We start from the raw sequence: 26,555 nt of genomic DNA on the forward strand, positions 1-26,555 counted from the left end.
CAGACTACAAGAAAACCAACCAACCAAAAACATTTAGTTAACACTTTCTTCATCCTATACCACCACAATCTCTAGCTGTTTTTTCAATTATTTGGAGTAATTAATAAAAAATAAGAAAAATATCAAATTCATTGAAGTCAACTTACACCAACAAAAATCAGGAATTAATATTCAAACTCTTATACAAATTTCAAATAAAAATATGTGTGATCAAAGAAGTCTTAACTTTTATCTCAAACCTATCATCATGCCACATATGATAGATACATTTTAATGTACAAGTAGCAGAAAAATTATAAAATTAATTAAAAAAACCTAAGTATGAACTTTTTGGTTTATTTAGTTAATTTTAAAAAAGTGTTGTGTAGTTCAAGATGTAAAATCAGGCACAAATGTACACTTAAGATTTTCTTTTAAGTTATCTATGTTGGATAACTGATGCACATTTAAGACTTTACACAAGATCTCTAGTGGAGTCAATCACATATTCTATATCTCTACAGTTTTTGAAGTACCACACTTAAGGTAACAAAACCTGGTATTTTTCACTGATGTTTACAAGATTAATTTGAGAGTTTCAACCTTGAGTTGAACAGGTTCAGACTCGCCATTGCATGTGCTTTATCATTAGGAAAAGAACCTTCACTGCAGTTCTGCATAATCTGAATTTTAGTCATGTATGAGACTCAGTATCATTTCAACATAGTCTGGTCTACTCATTATAATAATTTTCAGATCTGTTTGTGATTAAACATATCCTGACGTGAACTTTGTCATTGCTTGACAGCATTATCATTGTACTGCCCAAACTAAGGTAGTAATTGCTACCACATCTGAAAACAGAAAAGTGGAAATACCTAAATATACGCACAAACATACACAAAATCTATGCAAAAGATAATTTGATTTACTTTTCATTAAAACAGCCATACTTTGTCACTGGGAAATGTGTTATTTTTGAAGAGGGATGTTCAGTAAGATTAGAAATGTTTTTGGGTTTTTTTAACAGTTCACATAATAACAGGGCTTTAGCCTCCTAAAACAGCAGCAGTCAGGTGACTTCAAATTTTGGCAACACACCGTGAATTCATTAATGTACAAGCCGTGCACTTTTATTCTTGAGGTGATTGAAAAGTATTGTAATTTATACCTTATAGAAAATAATACTTTTTAAAAGAAAATACTGTGCACCCTGATCTCATGGTGGCAATCCTGCCCTTCTGACCCAAGCCATTCCATGATTCTGTGATTAAGAACATTTTCTTATCATTGTGTGGATCTATTATATGCATTTCTCCTTTGTCTCCTAGCTCAGGGTTTCAGCTGACTGGCATCTGTACATCATGGCACAGTTTTACTAAGAGAAATGCTGTTCATGTCAGAGAAAATGTGACTGCAAAAGCCATGCAAGACTAAGAAAAGTAGAATTACATGCCTAAGAGTAATTTCTGAAACAAGGATAGTTAGCAGGCCAAGGATTTAAGAGAAAAAAAAAAATACCAAAACAGAAAGAAAATCAGCAGCTTTCAAGGAGCAACATAGGCTGGAGCTTCTTCACCTGACTGAACCTGCTGGACAGCAAAGACTCTTTGGATAGGTGCCTCACTGGGTGTAGACATGTGTTACCAAACAGTTTCATAGCTCATTACTCCAGATATCTTTTTGTGCTTTAGCTAACACACAACAGCTCTGTGCTCTAGAGCTTTCAGTACCCTGTTTAGATGTAAAGTTTCCTTGTGAGTGATGAAGCTGTGTGAAATGATCTGGAGAGGAAGGATGATTCATAGAGTGAAATTTAAACTTCACATCTCATGATATTCAACACTTTTAAAAGTTGATTAATTTTCAGTAATGGATGTGTATTCCACAGCCATTGATCAAATATAACACAGATGCAAATTAATTATGCTTATTTCATTTTTTGTTAATATGTTATGTCAATCTAGACAAGTCAAAAAGTACTTTGAGGAAAGAAAAAATTGAAAGAGAGGTGGGTCATTGTATTTCTCCAGAGAAAACAAATACAGGAAAATAATAATTTTGTGAAGAAGGTTTCTCTTCTCAAAAAACCACCTTTTTACACAATTTTAAAAGAAGTGTCCAGACTGGAATGAACAAGATTTTAGAAAAAGCATCTTCTAGAAATTTAATTTTGATTCATATGCACACAGGAATTGCTAAAACTGAATTTAGCTACAGACTTGCAGCCTTTAGAAACAAAGTTGCTATAACCTAACAGACCAAAAGACCTGAGAAATTACTGATTACTGGGCAAAAGAGGTTAAAAAATTTGGTGTCGCAACTTGGGTCTTGTAAGAAGGCTCAGGTATAGTTCTAGTTCTCTAAACAGATTTCTAACAACTATCTTTGTCCTTTGGGTTCTTTTGTAAGGTTACAACCAAAATTGCTTCTAAGAGAAGATGAAAAGTACTAAGAAAGAAAAGTTCTTTCTGTTTTCATGTCCTTAGGTTTGAAGACTGAGCATACACAGTTGTTTGAGCACAGTTCTAATAATGCCAACATTATGGGTTTGATTGCTGTATGAGTCATTCATTTAAGAGCTGGACATGATTTTCCTTGTGGGTCTCTTCCAACTCAAAATATGCCATGTTTCTGTAATACCCACTGAGACCAGTCTTTTTCTAGCATTGTCTTATAGAAAATTATTCATAAAATATATTGGTCTTTCCCACTTAACCAAGTAGTTCTCCATAAATGTTTTCTTTGAAATATGCTTGCAGACGGAGAATTTCATATTGCTTTATGTATGCACCAGTTTATGCATACTTTTGGCTTACTGTATAGGCAGCAAATAATATAATTAAAAACCAGAAATATGTTAAGTCTTCAGACAGAGGATATATGAGATCACCATCTCAGCAAAATATTCATGAAGATAATAGATTTAAAAAACAAAGCAAATTACCCTTGAATATAAGAGGGTATTGACAAATATGACTTGTATTAGATAGAAGTTTGCTGTTTCCTTTTAGCTGTTAATTATTCAATAGAGAATAAGCAATTTATAGAAAATCAGTGTCTTTTTAGCAATCTTGTAAAAGAGATGGTGTCTGCATTTGCAGCAAGCTCTCTACTGAGATGTCAAAGCTTAAGATGAGAGGTCCTCAGTCCAAGAATGCAGGATTCACTTGAACACTCCAGCTCCTTATTAGCCTTATACAAACTGATCTCTTATATCACAGCTCTAAAGGGTGATGTGGACAATATTTTCCACTACTGTAGAATACATCCACTGGAGAATTCTCTAACTGTTTAACTTTCTGCTTATTCTTCTATTACCACCATGAGCTATTAATTTCACATAGAATCAAACTTTTTATTTTAGGTAGCTGGCAAACCATGGATATATTTTTTGATCTTGTTTAAGAAAATAGCAAATACAAGTATACATCCCCCCCAAACAAAAACAACAAACCACATTCTTATTGTTTCAAGATACCTAAGGCTGCTTAACTGACAGATGTTTGAACAAATATTAATGCTCTTCTTTTACAGTGTGATAGCTAAAATCAGAAAGCAAAAGCAGCTTAGATATTACAGTAGGAAAGATTACATGAAAGTAGAGGCAGACATATAATCTGTCCCACACAAGAGTTTACTCTGAAGATTGAATTTCTATTTGGCTTTAATAATTGGCAGTTCTTAGGCTGGGACTCTGAAGAGATGGGTTTCTGCCCCTAGTCACTAAACATACTTAACCATTTGAGAGATGGCCAAGATGAGACAATCCATAGCATAACTGCTATTACAGTACTTATTAGAGCAAAGAAGTACAAGAGAGATTCAACAGAGCTCTAAAGAGCACCGGGTACAACACCAGGCTAATGGAACCAAGGCAATTTATAAAATGTACATGTAGTCCGCCATAGACATATTGCCTAGGCTGTCTCCTCTTCCTAGACCAGTACTTTTCAGCGAATATACTGTGCTTTGACCACTTTGCAGTAGATCCAGGATCTACACTTGGTATTTGCCAAAAATATTTTATGAGTGCATATTTAATAAGTAAATACTTTAGTTTGTATGATAAAACTATTTTATGAGCAAAATAACTACTCTTATACCAGCTGCTAGAACCTTTGAGCCCATAGCTGTAATACATACCTCAGACACTCATTTAATATTTTTGGCAGTGAAATAAAATTCTGTCCAAATACACATACATTCTGAAAACATCCACCAGCAACAAGCACTCTCCAAATGACACTGTCAAAATTAGGGTTGATTCTGTCCTTTTAATTTCTTATATCATTCTGACTACAATTTGTATATTTAAGCAGGAAATGTGTCTGCATTGCATGATGTCCCTGATACTCTCAAAAAGAAATTCAAGTGCTTGCAATGACATTCTCTTTAAGAGCATCCAGTACTTATTAGGTTGCTACACTAGAAAACCTGTGATAATAATAGTGTTAAGCAGAGTTAAATTAGGATTTCAAATGTTTATTTTAAATATGCATATTTGGTTATGTTTTTTAATAGGAATAATGTAAAATAAACATGCCTACTTCATCTAAATAGCTGAGTAATTATTTGAATTCATTCTTGCAGGACTCCAAAAGACGATACGTATTAAAGATCTATGAAAGCATGTACCTTGTCTTTGGAGCATAAATTTTCCGAAGTCTTTTCCATGTACATCACCTTGATAAGTAAAAACTCCTCTTTCAAGCCCTGAGGATACCTAGAATAGGTTGAAACAGAAAAAAAAAAAAAATCTGAAATTAATAAATAAAGTTTGGTCATTTTTTTCTGACTCAGACTAGATAATATGGAGTACAGATTTTCACTTTTAGCCTTTAAAATAGTAGCGACTTTTCTATGCTTATACAATATTTATTATGTCAAATATTTTATTTTATTTTATTTATTTGCAACAATATTAAACAAAGTTTCAAAATAACACCTGGAATGATTTAAAAATATCTAATGTATATTGGGTTTTAAAATTCTTGAAATGCCATACTCATAATTGAATTAGTATGCAGCTATAGAAGCCTGCTGAATTGTCAGATTTAAAACTATTTTCCACAGAAAGTATCATGAGGCAGAAAGAAGAAATGCAAAAAGTAAAACCGAAATGCACTGAAATGCAAAAAGGAAAACAACACCTTCAAGATTAGGTGTACTTTAATTACAGTGAACTATTTACCAAACCAAAAAAGGACAATATTACTAAAGGTAAAATTCCCACTCCCATCTAAGGAAACAAGGCAAAAACATGGCAAAATGTGCTGATTCACTTCTCCTTCCCTTTCATAAACTAAAAATTCTAATCAGAGTAAAGCAGATAGAAGTTTGTATGCATATTTTTGAAATGAATGGTAATCCAATCTCGACACTGACATCCAGAGTGCTGGATTACATATTTGTAAGACAATAAAATGGATACGTTTATGTAGATAATCACAAATTACTTCAGAATTTAATATCAGCCATCTTTACCATGGCAACCTGGGTACTTACATAACCATCTAGTGCCCAGTTGTCATTTTCATACTTGCTTACAAAAATGTCACTTGGTCCTTTAATTTGAAAAGCTTTCAAGAGCAAATGGGCTTCTTCCTTCTTGTAAACACCTATTAAAATAAAAGAGGCAAGACATACCTTTTAAACAAATTTTCAATCATTTTTTTCAAATATCCCTTAAAATCTAATTATATCACTTTAATACTAAAAGAGCTTGTAGAAAACATTCTGCAGTAAAAGAATTTCATAATGTGAAAAAACCTCAAGATTTAAAGGACTGTAATGACTGGATCCTATTTAATGGATCTTTTGCCTCATCATACTTGATAACAGAATGCAAAGATAGGTTTGTGTTGTTTAATTTTATACAGAATAGGGCAAGAACAGTTGTATTTTTACATAGTATTTCAGGAATTCTGAATACAGACAGTACTCTTATCCTGGAATTTCCTTGACCTGGAAAAAAATGGATTTTACTGACATCACAACAGGATATTGCTATACTAGATATCAGTAGTGCAATAAAAGAAAATTCCTGTTTGGCAACCATCTACTGCAGTTCTCGCTGAACTCTTGACCTTAAAAGACAGTGATAGTTGGTAATGTTCTTTTCAATCGAACTGTGATGAAAGGCTAATTCTGAACTTCAGTTAGATTTGCAAAAAGGAATGCATGATGTTGATTATAAGGTATGCATAATTTACAATGTTATTTAATTATCTGTGCCTTTATTATGCTATGCCATTATTAATACCACATTATTTTAAGGTAGATATTAATCAATATTGATTAATTGAGCTTTCCAGCTTTACAATTCTTAATATGCCTATATACACTTTGCACTTCAGTATTTCCTGCGACTTCAACACACCAATGCTACCCAACAGTCTGAGATGAATAAATTCTACCTCAATATCTATTTGAAATATAACAGCTTAAATACATGGGTGACTGCACGTGAAGTGACAGAAGCCTGTGCAGATCATTTCATTAAAACCTTTCCTTTTGCAAGAGAAAATTATTTTTAGCAAAAATATAAAGTTTTTGTTTCATTTTCCATTTGAATGAAAATGCATCAAAACTGACCAGATTAAAAAATATATATATAAGAATTTCTTTAACAGCAAATTCTGAACCTACCTGATAGTTTGAGCTGTATGTTGGATGCCTCAATGAATGTGGCATTCACTTTGCTGCTTGTAGTATTGAACCAATCAACAGTGAGAGTAGCAGGCTGTCTTTTTCCTAAATATTCATAAAACCCTTTCCACAGTGAATTTATAAAAAACACATCTGAAGGAACTAAATAAAAGTGGGGTAGGGGGGAAAAAAACAAAGGAAGACATAAGCTACAATGAAATAACAATCTTTCTAGCCATACTTATGCTTGTAATTTTTTTAGACAATCAATCCACTGTTCTAACGAGGTAATATAGCAAAAATTTAAAAAACAATACAGACAATAAATCTAATAACCTCTCCACACAATTGCTTATAATATACTACACCTGTCCATCATGGTATATGTTCTCAAATAACCTCACATTTTCTAGCTTGAGTGATTCAGTGAATGTCCTCAAGATTATGCAAAAACATGGACTCTTCCTCTAAAGCCCTGTACCTTTAAGGTATGAGGAAAAAAAATATTATTCTGAAACCAGAGATTCCTGGAATGGAAACACTGTCTTAGGCTATCCCTTTTGTTTCATGGATCTATTGAAGCAGCACTGTGTGGTTTTGAAAGGAGTATCAAATGAATATTCAACTGAATTGACTGAATTTCTGGTACAGTATTATCAGTCATTTTTAGACTTCAAATCTTTTTTCCATACAATATTACTGCACCTATGAACACAGATGTTTTCAAAGAATGAAACTTCTTTTGATTTAAAATTAATTGACGTTTCTCAGCAACTTCAGTTAGAACTATCTGAAGTAAAAATCCTACAAAATGAAGCTTGAATTATTGGAAGAAGCATATGCATTTGGATTATTTTTGATGTGATTGGTATCTTTCCTCTACACAGAAAAAAAAAATATATTTAGGTATTAGATGTTGTATTTTAAATTGTTTAACTAAACACATCATGTCTTGACAAAATGACATCTCTACCAAGTATTAAAATTCACCCTTACTATCCATGACCACTACAAATGATACTTTCTAAATAACTAAATACTGACATTAGAAGTATTTTCACACTCTTTTAATTAAATTCTTAAATTAAATGATCATCTTTTTTTTTGCATTTTGTCAAACTCTGAGCAAATATAAAGGCAGTTGTCTTTGCTGAAAGAAATTTAACAGTGCAGGTATTCCCTGTATCCATTTTTTAAAATTCCATGGATATTTCTTCCTCTACCTAATCACTTATTTCAAAAAAGAAACCCAGGGCAATAATACTTGACATGCAAGACATCCGAAAATCAGAGGGCTGATTAGCTGTTGACTAAAGGATAAATAATCTCTTCCATGTCTTTTGATTTTAAGTTGTGCAAAAGTCACAAGCAAATGTTCAGGCTCAGTCTGGAATGATTTGAAAATATCATCAGCATGTTATTGGTTCTATCACTGGATTCCAAATAAGCAGAGACCTATTAAATGGCTTTGAGTGTAACCTTGAGTGTATTCCACTTTGAATAACTGGAAGTGTTCCATTTCCAAAGTAAAAGTCAGTGGGTCTTTACACAAGGTTACCTCAACTTACTACCAAAAATCTGTAGCATTACATTTCAATTGGTATGTCACAGTCCTTAGAATTTGTATAATTTCTGCAAATATGTGGATTCCGTAAAGGGTCTTTCAGACTCTTCTTCCTACTCATTTCTCATTTTTTGCTACAATAGTGACATAGCTAAATTTGAAACTTGGTATTCTAAAAAGAAATATTACAATTATTTTTGTCTGAATTTTTAATCAAAATTGTGTGTCTGACATATTCCCATGAAGGTGAATATCTAGAATTAGTAGTATGAACCAGAGAGGTACTATGTGAGACTTTTATAAAGGACACCATACTTTTATAAAGGACTCCACACTTTCACCACATTCCAGCATGTTCAGTACATAGTTTGTTTAACAACTCTATCAATAATAGCTGTTAAGCATTGCAAAATAGTACCACTGCCTCAGAATTTACAGAGCTTGCATTTGCAGATGAACAGAATCAGTAGGGAGAAAAATTTGTATTACTGCTTCCCCAGCCATGTTTTTTTAAAATGTTAAAAATGCAAGTGCTGCAGTCCCCAGGGATGCTGCTTTGGAGAGGCTCTGAGACAACTGTGCTGAACACTTACAAAGTCCCACCCCCTGTGGGCAAATGCAAAATGAGTAAAATGAGCTGGCTATTAGTATTCCAATACTGCACTGACTGCACTGATTGTTCTCAGGACATGACAATTGGGAAAATCCATAGCTACTCATTAAAACAGCTTCCTATTTCTTTGAAGACTATACAAAGCAATGGGAACAGTGGAAACCAAGCAGAGTAATACAGTTCTTAATTCTCACATGGATATTGTAAGAATTTCTTTAGCTGCAACGTATACTTAATAATGTAAAAATGTTTACAATTTTTTATGAAGATATTAACTCTGCCAAAAAAGCCCAAACAAACAAATGAATAAAAAAAACCCCAACAAACCAATAAATATAACTTGCATTCACTTGTCTAAAGGTGAAAAACCAGAACATGATTTTATTCTGTTACAGAAACAGTAGTTTACCAATATTAACTTAATTCTGTTCAAAATACAGATAGCAGCAAATCAAATTGTATCAAAAGTCAACATAACAATGTAAAGAAAGCATTTCAAAATCCCTAATGTTCTATAACAAAGAAAATTAACAATTCTAAAACACACAATAATAGTGCAGAGCTGGTTTTTGAAAACCACTTTAAATGTTTTCTTCTTAATAATTGTCATTTGTTACAGTTTAGCTTTTCTGTTGACAATGATTGGCACTTTCAATAACAGTATTTAATTATTTTTTAATAGCTTTTAAATAGTACTTATAAAAACTAGTTATAAAGGACATGATATTGTGTGAATTGATACTGGCACTCTGCATAGCAAATAATTTGGAAACTAGGACTACGTTTTAATTTTTCATTGAAATTTCAAAACCTATGTGGTAGCAGATTAATGCATACCTTAGGTGTTTGGTGAGGTGAAGCCTCCAAAAAATAAACACTGTATATTAATTATAATGAATGAACACTGTATCCTGCTTTATTGTAAGTCTGTAGAAGTAATGTATTTCAGAAGAACTCATTTATGGATTCACCTGACACTCACACTAATAAACACTCCAGGAAGGTTAATTATTAACAGAAATGCCTTTTCATCCCATCTACTCAGAGAGTCCCTCTGTGAATTGTCATGAGTGTGAACCATTAATCTTATTTTCCCTGCAGCTTTGCTAAAAACCAAAATATAGAATTGCAAGCTCATTTATTTGGTGACAGCTCTGCTTATTGTTGAATAAGTTAATAAACAAAATCAGGACTTTCGTTTTCTGAATGAGGACTTCTCAGATGCATTTGTCTATTTTGTCATTGGCGAGAGGAATAGGTTAACTGCATACATGTTCATTAGGTGGCATAGAAAAGTAACAGTAATGTTTGCCTGCCTTGCCACCTCCCTGCTGGTCCACACTGTTTTGGAAACCTTATCTTGGAGTACATGGAGAGTTTATGTGAAATGATGGCCAAGAATATTTCAAAAACTGGTTTTGGGGTGGGGTTTTTATACTTCTTACAACACTTGCAATGTGAAGGGCAGAACTTTGACTGAAACTAATCCCTGCAATTATAGTATACACTCATTATAAGGCTCTCCATTATAGCAATCTCTCTGATAAAAAACTACATCAAATCTGAGGTTTGTGTATATAAGCTTATTTTGTCTGTTTGAGAAGAGATTTTATGCAATTTACAAAATTGGCACTATAGAAATTTTAAAAAAGTTCTTTGTGGAAGAATTTTATTGACTAGGTTTCACACGTCACCTGTTATTACAAAAGACGTCAACATTTATATTCTTTGGAAATTAGTAACAAATACTTCACTAAAATATTGGAAATAGTTTTATTATCCATAGCAATCTTGGGTGTAAATCAACTTAATTTATTTAGATCTAAAGCTCTTCTTGTATACAAACCTGGAGTTTTAGTTATTGTTTCATTAACTTCTCTCACTCCTTTACCTACAAGTAAAAAGACAAATTATCATTTTCATGAACATATTTGTGTGGTTTTTGTTTTTTTTTAATAAAATGTTAAAACAATACCTGTTGGATGCAATCATCTTTTATCCAATAGAGCCACTTTTAAAACAGAAATGACTTGTCTTGAATACTTTATATGTTTAAATCTATCCACTCACACAAAAAAATCAGAAAATAATTTAGGTAAATAACATTTTTACTGTGAAAAGTTTTCTGGCTAGCTAAATATCTCATACATTTAGGGCTAAAATATTTATATCAGTCCCAGTGCTATAAAAGAGAGCCTTATAGAGGGGACAAATACTATATCTAATTATGAATAATAATGTTTTAAATATAGTAAAAATTGTGCTAGGAAAGACTGATGCATTTATGACACAAACCAGCAAGAGTCAGAGAGCTGGATTCATATAACAGGATCAGATAGCATGGGAAAGGGTCACAATTTTTGAATTAAAAAGGTGCAATTCAATATAATTCTGGTACACTATGCAAAGATAAGTCCATTGATCCTTATCAAATTCTGGGCTCATCATTTGGCACATTAGAAAGGATAGTGTCTCATTGGAAAACTTGGTCTGGTATATTGGAGGTTTTTTTCTCTTTAGGAGCAGACATTCACTAATTAGACTGACCACATGCTAAGAAAGCACAAAAAGTGTAGGACACTCAGTGAGAATTGTACCTAAAAACTGTAACCCAATCTATAGAAATCTTTACTGCATTTATCTTCAATAAATAAAATAGCAAAAAAAACCTCTCAAAAAGATATTTTTTCTCAAATTATTAATGATACAGTATCTATGAAAAATCATCCTTTAGACACACCAAATAAAGACAAATTCTGATATGTAGATCAAATGACAATACTCAATCAAAGAAGTCTGCCCTTACATTAAAGAAAAATAAATATTGCTCAAACATCAAAACTATTCAGGACACTTTAATATATTAAAATTAAAAATCATACTGCAAAAACTTTCCCATGGCATCTATTTTTCCTCTATTCATATTCTAAATATAATTTTATTTTATTTTTCTGAATTGAAAGCTAATAGCCATGTTGATTTGCATGTGAAGAGCAAATTCAGACCTTATAACTATATACTTAGATTTACTCTAGAAAACTATGAAAGTTACACTGATATAAAAGTGGATTATAGTGCAGAGACTAAAAGTATATCTGCATTAATCTAAAAGCTAGGCTAATTAATAACTTTTCTTGTTCTTATAGAAAATCATATATTAAGCACTGAATAATTGAAATACTATTTAAAACTGTGACATAACGACAAATGCAGCTAAAGTAGTACTTAATATTGTTTAGCTTGTGTTTGCTGTTGTTAAGGGTAAACATGTATGTGTTTCTGTGCACTTGCACACCTTTTCCTCTTCCATGAGTTCTAGATGTTATGTTCACTTTGATTTCTTCACCATTTCTTTTATAAAATAAAAGCTGTTATTCCTGCGTGTCATTAAATAAGTGGAAAAAATAATTCTACTAAATAAAACAAAAATGTCAGGGAAAATTATTTCAAACCCTGTAGGATCCAAGAAATCACTTAAGCAATGACTTACTTTTACAAATAGGTGATTTTCCTGTCCATTTCATATCTGGTTTACATGTCCGATGCTCTGATCCACCAGCAAGAAAAAATCCTGGCTGACAGGTATACACCAAAGTGTACCCTAAAGTAGGAAGGTCTATTGCTTTCACATCTACATGTGCCGGTGTTTCTGGCTGCCTGCAAGCATGAGCTGCAATAGGGTTTTTACAGTTAGAAAACATAGTGGTAAGCAGTTTCCATAGAATTAGACAATCCAATTTGAAATAAATGCATGGCAACTCTGGATAGTTTTTAGCAATGTCAAGTAGCTATTGTGAAAGTAACACTCAGAGTGTATAGTTTTATTATTGTGGGGTGGAAATGATACTATTGTGTATTTTTAAAGAATAAACCAAAATCAAATCATGCTAGGAATCAGAAAACACTTAAAATGAGGGGAAGCACATGCCATTGTACAATAATTGGTCCTGTGAATTATTGTACTGTCACAGCTTCAAGAATCACTTCTGCTCTGTGTTCTGAAAATTAGAGGGGTTACTGTGATAAATAAATGCAATTCAATTGAAATAAAGGTTCTACAAGAATGTTTTGTCATAGGACATTGACTATAACATATTTGGTTACTCAATATACTTCTTTCTTTGTACCACATGGTGTTCATTTATAACAACCCAAAGATAATTCAAAACAGGATAAGAATCTAAGGTCAGTGTAATGAATTACTTTTAGCTTAGGTCAGTGTATTTTATTGCAATAGTTATTTGATGTCCTCCAACTCACACAGAGCTATAAGTAATTTGCATAACCATGCATAGCCCAGAAAATATGGGTTTTGCTGAGTTCTAGTTTATGATTCACAAAATACTAGGCAACAAAATAATTCCATGCATATTTTGGGTCACCTTCCATTCTTTATTAATCCACTACACACACAAAAATATTTCTAGCTTAATTAAAGTAGCTAATGCAGTAGGTTAACTATAACAGATTTTTCAGTAAAACTGACAGAATTATTGTGAACTTCATTAAAAAAAATCTGAAAAAATCTTCCTTCAAATTAATACCCTAAATATACATTTGGTCTTTGAATAAGGAACAACAAATAAAACATTTAAAAATATGTTTTAAATAAAACTACCCATCCCTGTAGCAAATAATTTGTCATGAATTTCCACATGTATCACTTTGTAACTCTTTAAATTGCATACTGTTCTGAGTCATTAGAATAGAAACCAGACTTACGAATGCATTCGGATTGTATGCCACTCCAAGTTAGGTTAGCAAGACAAGAACGAGTGGTAGATCCCTGAATATGATAACCTTTTCTGCATTTGAAATAGACTGTGCTCCCAACCTAAGGATCAAACCAGAATGTTAGACAGAAGAAGGATCCATCATGTGTAGTCAGATATCAAGACAGTGATAAGTTTATACAGTTTTTTTCCAAAAATAAAAATGTCTACTTTTTGCAGTTTCTAGAGTTATACTTTTTTTTTAATGTGATGAAATACTTAAGTAATTGATTATTTCATGATCTTATTTAAAAGCAGTATGTGGAAAAATACTGACTGTTTGCATGGAAAAGAATGATATTCATACATTTCTGTGGATTAGTTTTTCAGTGTGAGAGAAGGAAACTAAATGCCTGAGATGCCTCTCTTTCCTGTATATCACTGCATATATTTCAATAGACCATAAAGTCAATTTTCAAAGGCTTTTTGTAGTGTGATTTAACTAAGTATGGGGTTTTTTAGAATGAAAAAAAATATGAAGAACTGTTTAATCTACAAATATATTCGCTAGAGAAAACTCCAGGTGAAAACTTATTACACTGCATTTATTACTATTAAGTTTTATTTGAGATGTTCAACTAGCAGAGTGAAGTCATGGAAAGCCTTCCTATGGTCAAATATGATATGACCTTTCTCAAAAGAAAGGTAAAATAACTGAGAAAATGCTCTTTAGATTTCAACTGGGAATATAAATGCATGAAAACTACATACAAAACTGCAGGTGAGAAATAATTTTCTTAAGAGATGAGAAAGAGATTGTGTGGAGCATTCTAGTAAAATGAACTTATTGTTGGTACTGACAAAAGTAACAAAAATGTAACTCCGGGCCAAGTTATTTAATGATACAGGGCTAATCAGTAAAGCATTACTTTTGTTTTGGATTAAAAAATCTTGGCAAGTAAATAAATAAATAAATTAGACAAAATTGACATTATTGGAAATTATATTACTTTAATTAAATAACATATCACATATACAAGTTGCAAATTAGTAGTGATCAATGTGTATTAGTAAGAGCCTGCAGTTACAGAAAGGCAGATAGCTCTGCACTGCAAATGTCATAGAAGGACTTCAATGGAAATTAAAAATTAGCATCTTCAAAAGTAGCTACCTGCTATCTATACACTCAATTGTATAAAACCTGCATATTATGACAGATGTTGAGCAAATGTACACCATTTCTTCCAGAGGTAGCTTGGGAAAATCACTGGTGTTTTTAAAGGTCATATAGTGATATGGCTTTGTAGACTTATGTCTTTGTAATGTTTTTTAAACATATTATTCTCTCTATCCTGTCAAGGACATGCAGTACGTCTTTCATAGGGAGTAGAACAGTGTGTGGCTAGTCTTGAGTCTAAGTCATCTTACTTGTGCCAATTCTGCTGTCAGTAATAACAAGATGAAAATCTTTTCTCAGTGCTCCAAAAGACCAAGCAAAAACTAACATAGGTTCAAGGTAGTTAAAAAGTTACACTGCTTTTTCATTTTACTGGTAAAAGTTAAAACGAAAGCAGCACACTCTTTATATAATACTTGGATGAAAAACATTGGGGGCATTTATAAGTCACAGAGTAGGGAAGCACAAAAGGCAAAGAATAAACGGGGCAAGACAGGATGCTGGTACACAGGAAAACCTTACAAAGATCTGCTGCCTGTCATCACACTGTTCTATAATAAGGAAAGACTGTTGAAAAGTGTTTTATAAAAGCATGGCTATGTAATACAAACAGGAAGCCCACAAATAATGTATGAAAAACCCCAAAACAATCTAATTCTGTAGTCACTAGAGAGAAGTCTCCATGTTGTGGTACAAGATAGCACTCTGAGAAGGAACACGTACTGGAGAAAGACTTAATGCACAACAGAGGAAGACCTACTACGGCCTCTAGAGGTGAATGGGAAGAGAAGATCAGTCTACATAAACATGAATAACAGACAGTAGAAGAGTGAATTGGCCAGTACAATTATTAAAGACAATTGTGAGGCAGATAGGGGGAGAAAAAATAAAACAACCCCCTGTTAAAATTAGATTCAAAGACTGGAGTTGTTTTTAAAGAGAAAATGGGGACAGGTACAGAATCAAGATGAGACATCAGAAAGGCAACTGCACCTATTACTGGACGCAGAACTGCCTTGGGTAGGGCCACAAGATGTGGTTCAGGGAGAAGTGCCTCAGTATCTGTGAGCCAGGTAGGAGCAGAAGATGAAGAAAAGAGCTGACAGCCACAGAAACAAAAGACAGAAAAATTGCAGGAGAGAGAGTAACGAGAGGAACTTACAGAAAGGATGTTTTGGCAAACAGTTCTGCTAATTTGGTCACAAGGGGCACACTGCCCTAGGCTTAGAAAAAAGCAGTAAATCTAAACAGAACTTATTTTAAATTTCAGTCACACATTTAAAACTGAAAGATCTATCCACAGAAAGTTTTTCAGTATATACAATGACTGTGGATTGGTCATTGTTGCATCTATGGTTATTTCCTCGGTCACTTTTCTGCCTCTCACTCGTTAACTAACAACCTGTAAGGAATCTGGAAATTATAGAAAGGATATTCATCACAGAGAACCTGTACACAACACAAAATAATTTTATCTTCTCTGACTGAATAAAATATAACATGAATTTCTAATTTAGTAAAGCCACTTGCTGACTTTTTTGTCAAGGACTACATGGCCTTTGAATCACACAGGTTGTTAGGTATTTACTGACTATTCATCAATGTATGAAGGAATTATTATCATAAAGCAAGGTAATTATATTATGTCATATCATATTAAGTAATCAATTTATAAATAGCCTTCCCTACTGAAGTCTCCTAAAGGACTGAATGCATGATATATTGCAGGGTTAGATGTTATTTCTTTAAACTGAATGTTTTTAAAAAAGCTTCGCATGAAGAATGAGTTTTTATTAAAAAGAGGGTGGAAATTTCTCAAGGTTTACATCAGACATTTAAGACTACAGATAATGTTTCTCATTAAATTTCTTATGTAATTATTAAATACATTTAGAAAGCTAATAAATAATAATTTAAAAATTACCTCATAACCTCTGGAACTATTTTGTATTCCAAAATGTGGAGTACCAGGGTCTGTACATGTATTGTGAGCTGGATCTAATGCAAAATGTGAAACACGACACATATTACTATGGTATGACAAAGATACTCTAAAAACTGTTTGCAAAGATTAAATCATTTCATCAATGTCTAGTGATGACAAGAATTCAATTTTTTAATTGAATGTGTGTTTTTCTATATATTACACTAGTATTGCCAACTAAATTACCAGGTAAAACAGAGTAATTTCTTTCAGCACTTTGTAATTTTTTAAAAAGGTTTTTGCAGGTATTTCTGGTAGTGCAGACTTTACAGTTAGGGTTGCATTAATTTTTAGCAATCTTATCCTTTAAAATATCTTTGAATCCATAGTATAGTTCACTATTCACAATGCAATTGGAATACATAGAGAAATCTTTAGAAATCTTTATATTTTCTTTATTTCAAATGAACAGCTTAATGATAAGTATTTCTAAAAAAAAACATTCCCAAAATAAAACAACTTTTTCAAACCCAAAAAATCCCACAAACTAAAAACCCCAAACCCATAATCAGCCTGTTTTCTCTTTATTTTTGTATAGGCTTTTTTTTTTCTATGCCCCAAAAAAGCAAGTTTCTAATGGAACTCAGTTGTTGCTGGAGAATTAAATTCCCTCCATGAAATAAGCACAGGCCAACAGAGTAAAACAAATTGTTCTGTTTCATGAGAGTACTTTAAAGCAGCCTGGATCTATTTTTCATTCAGTAATGCCCATATTCTGGTGGTGGCTTTGGAGATGCCCAATCATATCCACCAGTTAGACAGCACAGAGCTCCATTCAGTGGATTTTTCTGTAGTATGTGATTCTCCCTTGGCAACCGAGTCTGCTGTGTGCTAACACTGAATTATAAAGAACACATCTTGTGACTATACCTCATCTGTAACCATTTTTCGTTTTCTGTAGAGCAAAAATTGAACTTATCATTTCCAATAACGCGATATTTCATTTCACTCTTGGCCAACTCCCATTTTCAATATTGACCATCAGTAGAGTATAAAAATTTAACTGGACTGATATTTACCAAAAGTTTCAAAAGTTAGGTGGATGTTGACCTAACATGTAAGAATGAAAAGCAAACATGCTCCTGATCTTAAGATGCTTGAACAGCTCTGGAACTTTAAAAAAAATATCAACAGCTGGAATTCTATTTCTAGTAATAGACATGAAGCTGAATTGAATTTTTAAGATAGGTCTCATCTGAAGAACCCAAAGCAAGACTTCACAAAGTATTCTAAGGAAACCATTGCCACCCAGAAACTGAAAAGCTTCCACTATGTGGTTTTTTCAGGTCTAATTCTAGACATTGTTCACTGTTTTTAACCTTCAAATTGCTTAGATAATTTATCTATAAATATGTTACATGATCTAATATTTTCCTTTTACAGTAACATAAAAACTATGATGTACAAGAAAAACTTGTATCTTTGGCGCACTACTTTCCATGTGCTTCTATATTATACTATATAAAATAGAAACAGAAATGTGATTATTACATTTTTAAAATTGACTCTTTGCATCAGACCTTAAAATTAGCTTTTTTAAGCCTTCTTGCTTCTGTAGCAAAATATAGGTGTGAGATGATTGCCCAGTTTTCAAAAACTATGGAGATAATTTTTTAATTAATACAAAATAATTATGTTGACTGTTATGTCTTCATTTAAAAATACAGGCTGCTTTCAATAATCATGATTATAACCTTTTTTCAGAGTGCCCAGCTCTTTAACACAGCCAATATCTCTATCAAAACAAAATATATAAACAGCCTACAATCTACATCTGAATATGTTTTTTTAAAAATATCTAAGAGAATTTTTTTATTATAAAACTAAACCAATTTTCTCTAGCAAGTCACCCCAAGTGGGATCAAATTATGATTTCAGTGGGAGTTAAAGGTGTCAGTCTGATTGACATAACATGCTAAAAGCCTACCAGTTGCACAACAGTCAATGAGAAACTGAGAGTATTTGGGAATTAGAATTTCAAAAGATCAGATATGTACAAGCCGTGTTCACAAAGTTGAAAACACTTTGATTTAGGATCGATAAGTGCCTTTAACTCTCCAGTGACAAAATCTGGTCTTTAATCTGCCACAGTCTTCTGCATATCCAAGAGATTCTAAAAATAGATGGAACAAATTTATATACTTGCCCTTATTGATGTTCTGCATTTCCAGCAGACAAACAACCATGTAAATATACAAATAAATTCATATGTGATTGTGTTTATCCTGTAGTATTTATACTCAAAATATAACCTTATTAAACTAGTTATTTTTATATTACATAGATCTTTTCTATACTTGGATAGCTAATTGCTGGATTTATGATAGTGTAATAGTTTATCAAGAATATTCTCAGTAGAACATGCATTAGGGGTAGTTTATTACCAATGCATGTTGGCTGAATTCCACTCCAAGTACCATCTGCTTGACAGAATCTTCTTGAGGAGCCTATCAAAATAAAAGGAGGTCTGCATTGGAAGCTAACTTCAGATCTGTAGGTGAAACTTTTTCCATTGAGACGTCCTTCTGCTGGAGTACCAGGATCACCACAAAACACAGCTGATACATAAAAATGAAAAGAAAAAAAAGGTATCAAAATCTGCACATGCTTTTACCTGAAGTATTCTACATTGTTTTATGTGCAAGGCAGATATACTGGATATGAGTGCAAATAAAATTCATTTATCTGTTTAGGACTGTAGATCTCCTAAATTCTTGACAGCAATTTAAAATAAATTGTCACTGTTATAGCTATTGTAAGCATAGAACTTAACCTGGGAAAATAGAGCTTTTAAGTGAGACTTAAATATTGATTAGATTTGGATGACAAAATAATCCCAAAGTAGACAATGCTATATTGCAATGCTTAAAAATAAAACCATTTTTTCACATCTGACACACTCAGATGAGTAGGTTGGAAATTTTTGCCCTAATTAGATAAAAGGAAAAATGTTTATCAGGGTCCTAACAAGATTTCAAGCATTCAAAGAGCTGAGTTGACAGATTTAGAAAATGCTGAAAAGTAAATACAAGCAAGATATGAAGGTATGTACTCGCCTTCTGAAAGAAAAAAATGCTTAGAAAGGCTATGAGCTATTAGCTTAAGGGTTAGCATCCTTGTTTTCACCTATTAATGGCAATGGAAACAGGGGAGAAAAAAAAAGGAGAAGTGTAAGGGAATATTCCAGTCATGCTCATCACAAGCCAAATTCAGAACATCCAATAGGATTACCAGTAAGTCAAATGGTGATGGATACAATTAGGTAACAAGAGATGCGGGTGACTTTTGGAGGAAGGAAGAAGACTGTGACCTTTAATGGACACAGCCAGTCAAATTTCATAATAAGGTCAGCTTTTTGGTACAAGGAAGGAGAATCCTGCAGTAATTCATATATTACCTGATGTAGCTGAGTCCTTTATAAATTGTGATTCTGTGACTGTAGCCCAAGACAACTGGATGTAGCTTTAGTAAAGCCCAATACAACTGTACCCTGAAAACTTACGCAAACATTGTGGGATATCTCCCCGCCAAACTCCTCGCCCTTCGCAGGAGAGAATAGCTGTGTTGGACAGCTGATAGCCTTCTGCACAGCTGTAACTCACACTAGCACCCCAACGATAATCAGATCCTTCCACTTTCCCATACAGTACTGTGGGAGGAGGGCCACAAGTAATAGCTGTGTCAGAAAAGAAAAGTTACAATTTCAGGAATTTATAGGGTTTAGGAATATGTAATATAATACACACTCATATATTTGAATCTAAAAAAAGGTATTTCAGACTGTTGTTCCAACAAAGCATACCTGTGTTGATAAAGCAGCCTGTAATAGAAAACTAATTTAAAAACAAAAATAAAGGCTCTGGATTTAGGAAGTCCCTGACTGCTAGGTTGCTAGAAGCCTGAAGAGTACATAGCTACCTAGTTTCATATTTTTCCCTACATATTCATTACTGATTATTTTTGGCAACAGGTTACTAGCTAGGTAAAGATTTTCAATAAACATTATTTCTTTCAATAAATAAGTTTTTATGATTCTGAATTTCTAAATATTTGCATTTTCTTTTAAACTAATTTTGCAGCACTATTTAATATGACTGCTCATTCACCTGCTCATTTTCTAAGGCTTTCCACACACAATGGTAATTAATTTTATTGGCAATTAGGGGCAAAGAAATTATTCTGATGTTTTTCATCTTCTGATAAGAGTGCCTAAAATGATGAAATTTGGAATGTCCATGTTTACATTTCCATATAATTTCTTTCAACAAAGACCACAACCATAAAATCACTCAGGCAGCAATTCTGATGACAGAAAAATGCAGTCAGTTGAATGCATAGGCCAAAATTTATATAGTAGGCTAGACTAAGATATCACAGTGAAGTGGTACTAGGTGAGTTGGCAGCCTAGACCTTCTATAAGCAGAAGATACCCTAGGCTGTTAAATTTATTCCCTGGGCTGCTGAAATTGTTTTAACAATTTTCACCAGGCTGCATTATTTGTCTTTCAGCCTCATCTCCACTATGACCTTCCTGCTAGCACTTGTAATTAGCTATTTATGAAGCATGGTTTTGGCTGTTTATGATGGCTACACTACTGCAACAAGGGAATTTTTTACAGAAAGCTTGGTTTGCAGAATCCTGTTACAGAATTTTGTCTAACTAATCCAAGAGAAATGGGCCAAAAAGGAAAATGGGTACTACGTTCATATTTGTTCAAGCTGAGCACTCTGACAATCTATTGCAGTGATTTCCTACTTTAGTCAGTAATGTCACTATTTTGACTACTATTCTACCACAACATATGTGCAAAACAAATATAAATTCTACAGAAATACTTATCTAAATGTTCTAGTTGCATTTGGAACAGTAATTGTTCTAGAGAATATTTTTTTAATAAATAAAATACCAGTTAGTGAATATCACATATGTGTCCAAATAGTACTTGTAAACTGTTAAATTCAAAAACTCACCTTTGCAAATTGGTTTACTCTGGTTCCAAGTGCTGTCTTTTATACAACGCATGGTAGATGAACTTGCAGGTTCCATCAGATAGCCTGGATTGCACTGATAGCTGACTGTCTTATTAAAGGTAAAATCATTTCCAAACTGAATGCCATTTGCTAATGCACCTGGATCCCCACAGTTAATCACTATTGAGGAAAAGAAAAAAGGAATTTTTAAATAAAGATATAACCACACACACCTAATGTCCTTTCTTTTTGTTTACAATATGAGAAAAAAATTGTTTCTGTCAAGAAAAGTTATCTTTCTGAGGCATTTCAATAGCATGGACCAAATATAATTTTCCTTTAAGACAGTAGCCTCATCTGGCATGCTCTACAGCTCCTGTAGACTGTTGGTGGTAGTTTTGACAGGATGTTTTCTACCTTCATACTGAGATCTTTGTCACATCAATCCTGAAGTTGGTGGTGCAATGCAATTCCAGAAGAGTTACAAAATGCCTCTTTTTTCCCCAATTATATATTTCTTTTTTGTGTGTGTGTGCGCATGCATGAGGTATTGTGAGTTTGGCTTTGTCAGCGAAGCCACTAACGCCGCTTGCCTTGTAGCACTCCTCTGGTCCCTGCTTACCTTACCTGATGGAATAGTCCAGTCTTGCTGCTCCCTGATTCTTGGTCCCTAGCACAATGGTGATTGATCAATTCTGACTCATTTGGCTTACAATAAAAACTGGCACAGTAATGTATCCAATCATGCAAAATTTGATTTTGAGCTACCAGAACTTCCTCCTCTAAGCATAAGCCACAAGGGAAAAAAAGGAAAAAATACTAAAGGAAACTCTAAAGAAACAGCCAAGTACAACATTATTCTAAATAATATTAATATCATCAAATTGACATTTCTGACATAAACAAATACAATAAAGTTAGTAATGTAGTCATCTTAAGAAGATAGTTCTGGAAGCATCTAGCACGTATTATAAGGGCATGTACCTTTAGATATATAAAAATATTCATATATTAAAGACAGGAATGTGGAAAAATGTGTTATTTTATCTATCAAAAAAATAAAATTCAGTAGAAAGGCTGGATGACTTACTATGTTAGAGCTTTAGGGGAAGAAAATTTGTTTCTGACCTGTGCAGTCTGGAGCAGTGCCAGTCCATGTCCCATTAGCAGTACAATGTCTAGTAGTTAGCCCTGAAGTTTTGTAACCTTCCCAGCAGTCATAAATGACTGAGCTGGAGAATAATATTCCATCAGTGTATATTATCATACCATTGGCTGGTGTGCCAGGGTTCCCACAAGATACAGCTGCAAAGAGATTTTTAAAAAAAGAAAAAGTATTTTGATGATGGGTGACTAACTTGGATGAAATAAAAGGAAAAGAACAACTAGGTCAATAGCTCATCTTTGAAAACACCTATAGCAAGTTTTACTGAGAAAATATGCAATAGCTATTTTCTTGAATTAACATTTTAATTCTCTTTGGTAATATTATTACTAGCATTTTTTTTCATTTTTTTTCTCAATTCCTGATTCAGATAGCTTGCTCTTTTTCTTCTACTCCACCCAATACAGTCACTGGAGGAAATAAAGCTCATTCAAGACTTTCTGACAGACCTGTACCACTGTTTTGCCTTTTAGCACATTTTTATATTCTTTTCCTGTCTTCTGCTATCTCCGTTTTCAATTGTAAAAATGCATAAGTAGTAAATTGTGACCTTGGTGATTTATTTTTTGAATCAAGAAAAGAACAGACATTCTATATTTGCCTCTATATCTTTTGGGCATCTATATCAATTATTTAAGGCAATAACTATGTTTCAGCTTCATATGTCCAAGATTTGACAGCAGCTTAACTTGATTACTTTGATTACATGTTGGGGTTTTTTGGAAGTGAGGTTGTTTTTTCTCTCAGTGGACCAACCAATCATTAAAAGAATTTGAGTTTTTGTTTTGAGTTTTCCTAACAAGTTTTCTAGCAACTCCAATCTTTTGAGATCCCCACCTGGAGTACTGCATCCACCTCTGGGGTCCCCAGTAGAAGAAAGACTTGGACCCGCTGCATGTGCATCTGCTGGATGGCCCCCAACATAATACTTATAATCTAATAATTAATATATACAGTGTTGGGTTTTGTGATTAAAACAAATATGATTTGCCAATTAAAAATTCATCTACCATTTATGTTTGGAATAATACCTTAATGCCTTTTAAAAATAAATTTTTAATCACTTTTTAAGTTTAAAAGTTTCAAATAGTGAAGAGAAAAATTCAACAGGTTGTAACTTGAACTTGCATGAATCAATAGATGCTCTCCTCCTAATCTCATTGTTGCTTAGAATAAATAGGAAACACTTGAAGGACCATAGAAAAATGGAAAAAAAATAGGCTTTATTCTCGTTTTTCTTTTTTTTTTTCCTGAAAAGACAAGGTTGAAGCAAACACTATGATTAAAGTCAAAAAAAAGCAGCATTTAAAACACAGATAATTTCCGCTGACTTCTGCTGTCCAACTATACTTAATGTCTTCATGTAAGGGTAGCAGAAAGGATACTGCAAAAATTCAGTTTGCAGCTGAAAATACTGATCCTGTGCCCACTGCCATTTTTACACAGTTATGATGCTATCTGCACTGACAGAAGATTAGTCTGTGCTGAAGAATACTGCAAAAGAATAATTGTTCTAAGAATAAAAAGTGTAGATAAAAAAAGAATTGTAACAAAAAAATTTGCTCTATCTTTCATTTTATCATGTAGTTTAGGAGATGACAGATACTATAGAGTCTATTAACTCTGATGACTTAGATAAAGCAAGTTTTCAAACATTCTCGGAAAATGAGAAGTCATTAAAAAACTGAATTTAAAGTCTTCTATTTATGCTTCCCAATTTTAACTGCATAAAAAATGTAAATATTCTTTATTATGTTATTTTATCTTATTTTAAAATGTGATTTCAGAAATATTTTATTGCATTTCTTCTGAACGAGGCAGCATAAAAATATCTTGTTAGAAAATAGTCTAACTTCCTTTGAGAAATATGCATTGATTTAATTTACACTTAATTTATATGTTCATTTATACAACTTTATTCTATCATTTATTCAGTCCCTGATGCATAGATATTACATAGAAAGAGAAGATGAAAGTATTTTATCATTACAAAACAGATGACAGATTTATTTATCACTCCATTTTCATGTCTTCAATCAAAAGCATTTGTTTAACATTTAACTCAGGTGTCTATTATTTACGTTCAGGCTAATTATTTTTTAACTAAAATTATTTTCTCAAAAAGTTCTTATAAATATATATGCCAAAACTCTAGCAGCTTGGATTTAAGTTTTTAAGCAAAACATGAACTGCTTGTAAACATTTATCACTTTTCTGCAGGATGTTATGAAAGCATATTTCTGCCTAACAAAATTTTTCAATCAAAGAATAAAAAGTCTTTTGGAAGTGTGTCAATAGTGTCAAAATGCCAATGTATTAATTCCTACCTTCACACACAGGCTGTGTACCTGACCAGGAACCATTAAGCAAGCATGTTCGCTCTGCAGACCCTCGCAGTTGATAACCCATTTCACATGAGAAACGTAGCAGACTTTTTGTTTTGAATTCATCACCTAGTCTAGACCCATGAGCTGGTACTCCTGGATCATCACAAAAACCAGGATTATTTCCTGCAAAACAAAACAGAGCACAATTATTGGCAGGGACATTATGTGCAAACGTAGTGGCAAGGAAACTACTCTCTTGTGAATAGAGCGACTGCATTGTTTCTATTACAATCAATCCATTTTCTTCAGTATTATAGTGTGAAAATAAAGTCAAAGAAGAAAATACTTATCTTTTTACCATACTTCTTCTCTCAGACAAATACAGTCCTAAACCCAAAATAAAGCTAAAAGAAAATTGAGAACACTGAACCACCCCTGTCACTTTTTATCAGTTCAACAAATCTGATGCTTTTTAATATAAATTATATTTTCTACTCATTGTGCTTTATTTTTTAACTTGTAATGACATCTAATAACAAGAATTAAATAACAGGAAAGGTGAGGAGAATCATATTCAAATTTTTAGGAAATGCATTTGAAATATCTATAACTACAGAAAATACTCATGCCCGTCTGTGTCTGTCAAGAATGAAAATATCTCATAATTATCCTTATCCTCTTAATTGCTATGCAAATATGGGTTACAAATTTAGAGGAGAAAGAAAGTGTTGCAAGACAGAGCTCTCAAAGATGTCCTCATCAGTCTGATGAACCAGTCAAGTGCTTTATCACATAAATCAGCTGTTACAGGAGATACTATACAAGATGGTTAAGGAAGCATGGTCTCAGTATCAACCATTTATTATAAATTTTGGTATAAAATTGTATCTCTCCTAAATACTTTTATGTCTACATTGCAGTTACCTGCAATATTATCCTTTGTTCTCCACTTTTGAATTATATGTCTAAACTCAAATTCTATTGAAACTATAGGTTTTATTGAAACTATAGGTTTTATAATTTGATTTTCAAACTATAGGTTTGAAAAGCTTTGCTTTTCTTTTTGGGGTTGTTTTTTATTTTTCAAAACACATGTAAATACTTTAATAGTTTGAAGTCTGTATATTCTTAAATGGGTTTTTCTTCATAGATACCCCTCTCATAAAAAAAGATAAAATCTTAAACAAAGAAAAAACAATACTGAATTTTTGAGAAAACTCAAATAGGTAATTTAGAAATTAAAATTTTCTTAGGTCAGAAAGCACATAGTTTTAATAATGACAAGTAAAAGTGGATATAATAATGATTTCATATAAAAGGAGGCCAAGACAGTTCCTGAATTCAATACTAACCTGTGGGCTTTGATTGTGTTCACTTTATTTAGTACTAGGTTCTTCTAGATCACATTGTGC

At 32.8% G+C, this 26,555-nt stretch overlaps 1 protein-coding gene across 1 annotated transcript in view; it reads right to left on the reverse strand.

Annotated features, from left to right (window-relative positions):
- CSMD1 (CUB and Sushi multiple domains 1) overlaps positions 1 to 26,555 on the reverse strand; it is a 1,092,711-nt gene that overhangs the window by 8,171 nt on the left and 1,057,985 nt on the right. Inside the window, exons 57-68 of the mRNA XM_068183622.1 lie at positions 25,144 to 25,326; positions 22,780 to 22,956; positions 21,652 to 21,831; positions 20,183 to 20,356; positions 19,065 to 19,238; positions 16,621 to 16,694; positions 13,530 to 13,641; positions 12,298 to 12,477; positions 10,654 to 10,698; positions 6,631 to 6,792; positions 5,488 to 5,600; positions 4,618 to 4,705 (exon numbers count right to left, since the gene is read on the reverse strand). Of these exons, the coding sequence (XP_068039723.1) occupies positions 4,618 to 4,705; positions 5,488 to 5,600; positions 6,631 to 6,792; positions 10,654 to 10,698; positions 12,298 to 12,477; positions 13,530 to 13,641; positions 16,621 to 16,694; positions 19,065 to 19,238; positions 20,183 to 20,356; positions 21,652 to 21,831; positions 22,780 to 22,956; positions 25,144 to 25,326 (1,662 nt within the window). The remainder of the gene's footprint in view (positions 1 to 4,617; positions 4,706 to 5,487; positions 5,601 to 6,630; positions 6,793 to 10,653; positions 10,699 to 12,297; positions 12,478 to 13,529; positions 13,642 to 16,620; positions 16,695 to 19,064; positions 19,239 to 20,182; positions 20,357 to 21,651; positions 21,832 to 22,779; positions 22,957 to 25,143; positions 25,327 to 26,555) is intronic.

Source organism: Anomalospiza imberbis, chromosome 3 (assembly GCF_031753505.1).
Source record: "Anomalospiza imberbis isolate Cuckoo-Finch-1a 21T00152 chromosome 3, ASM3175350v1, whole genome shotgun sequence".
NCBI lineage: Eukaryota > Metazoa > Chordata > Aves > Passeriformes > Viduidae > Anomalospiza > Anomalospiza imberbis.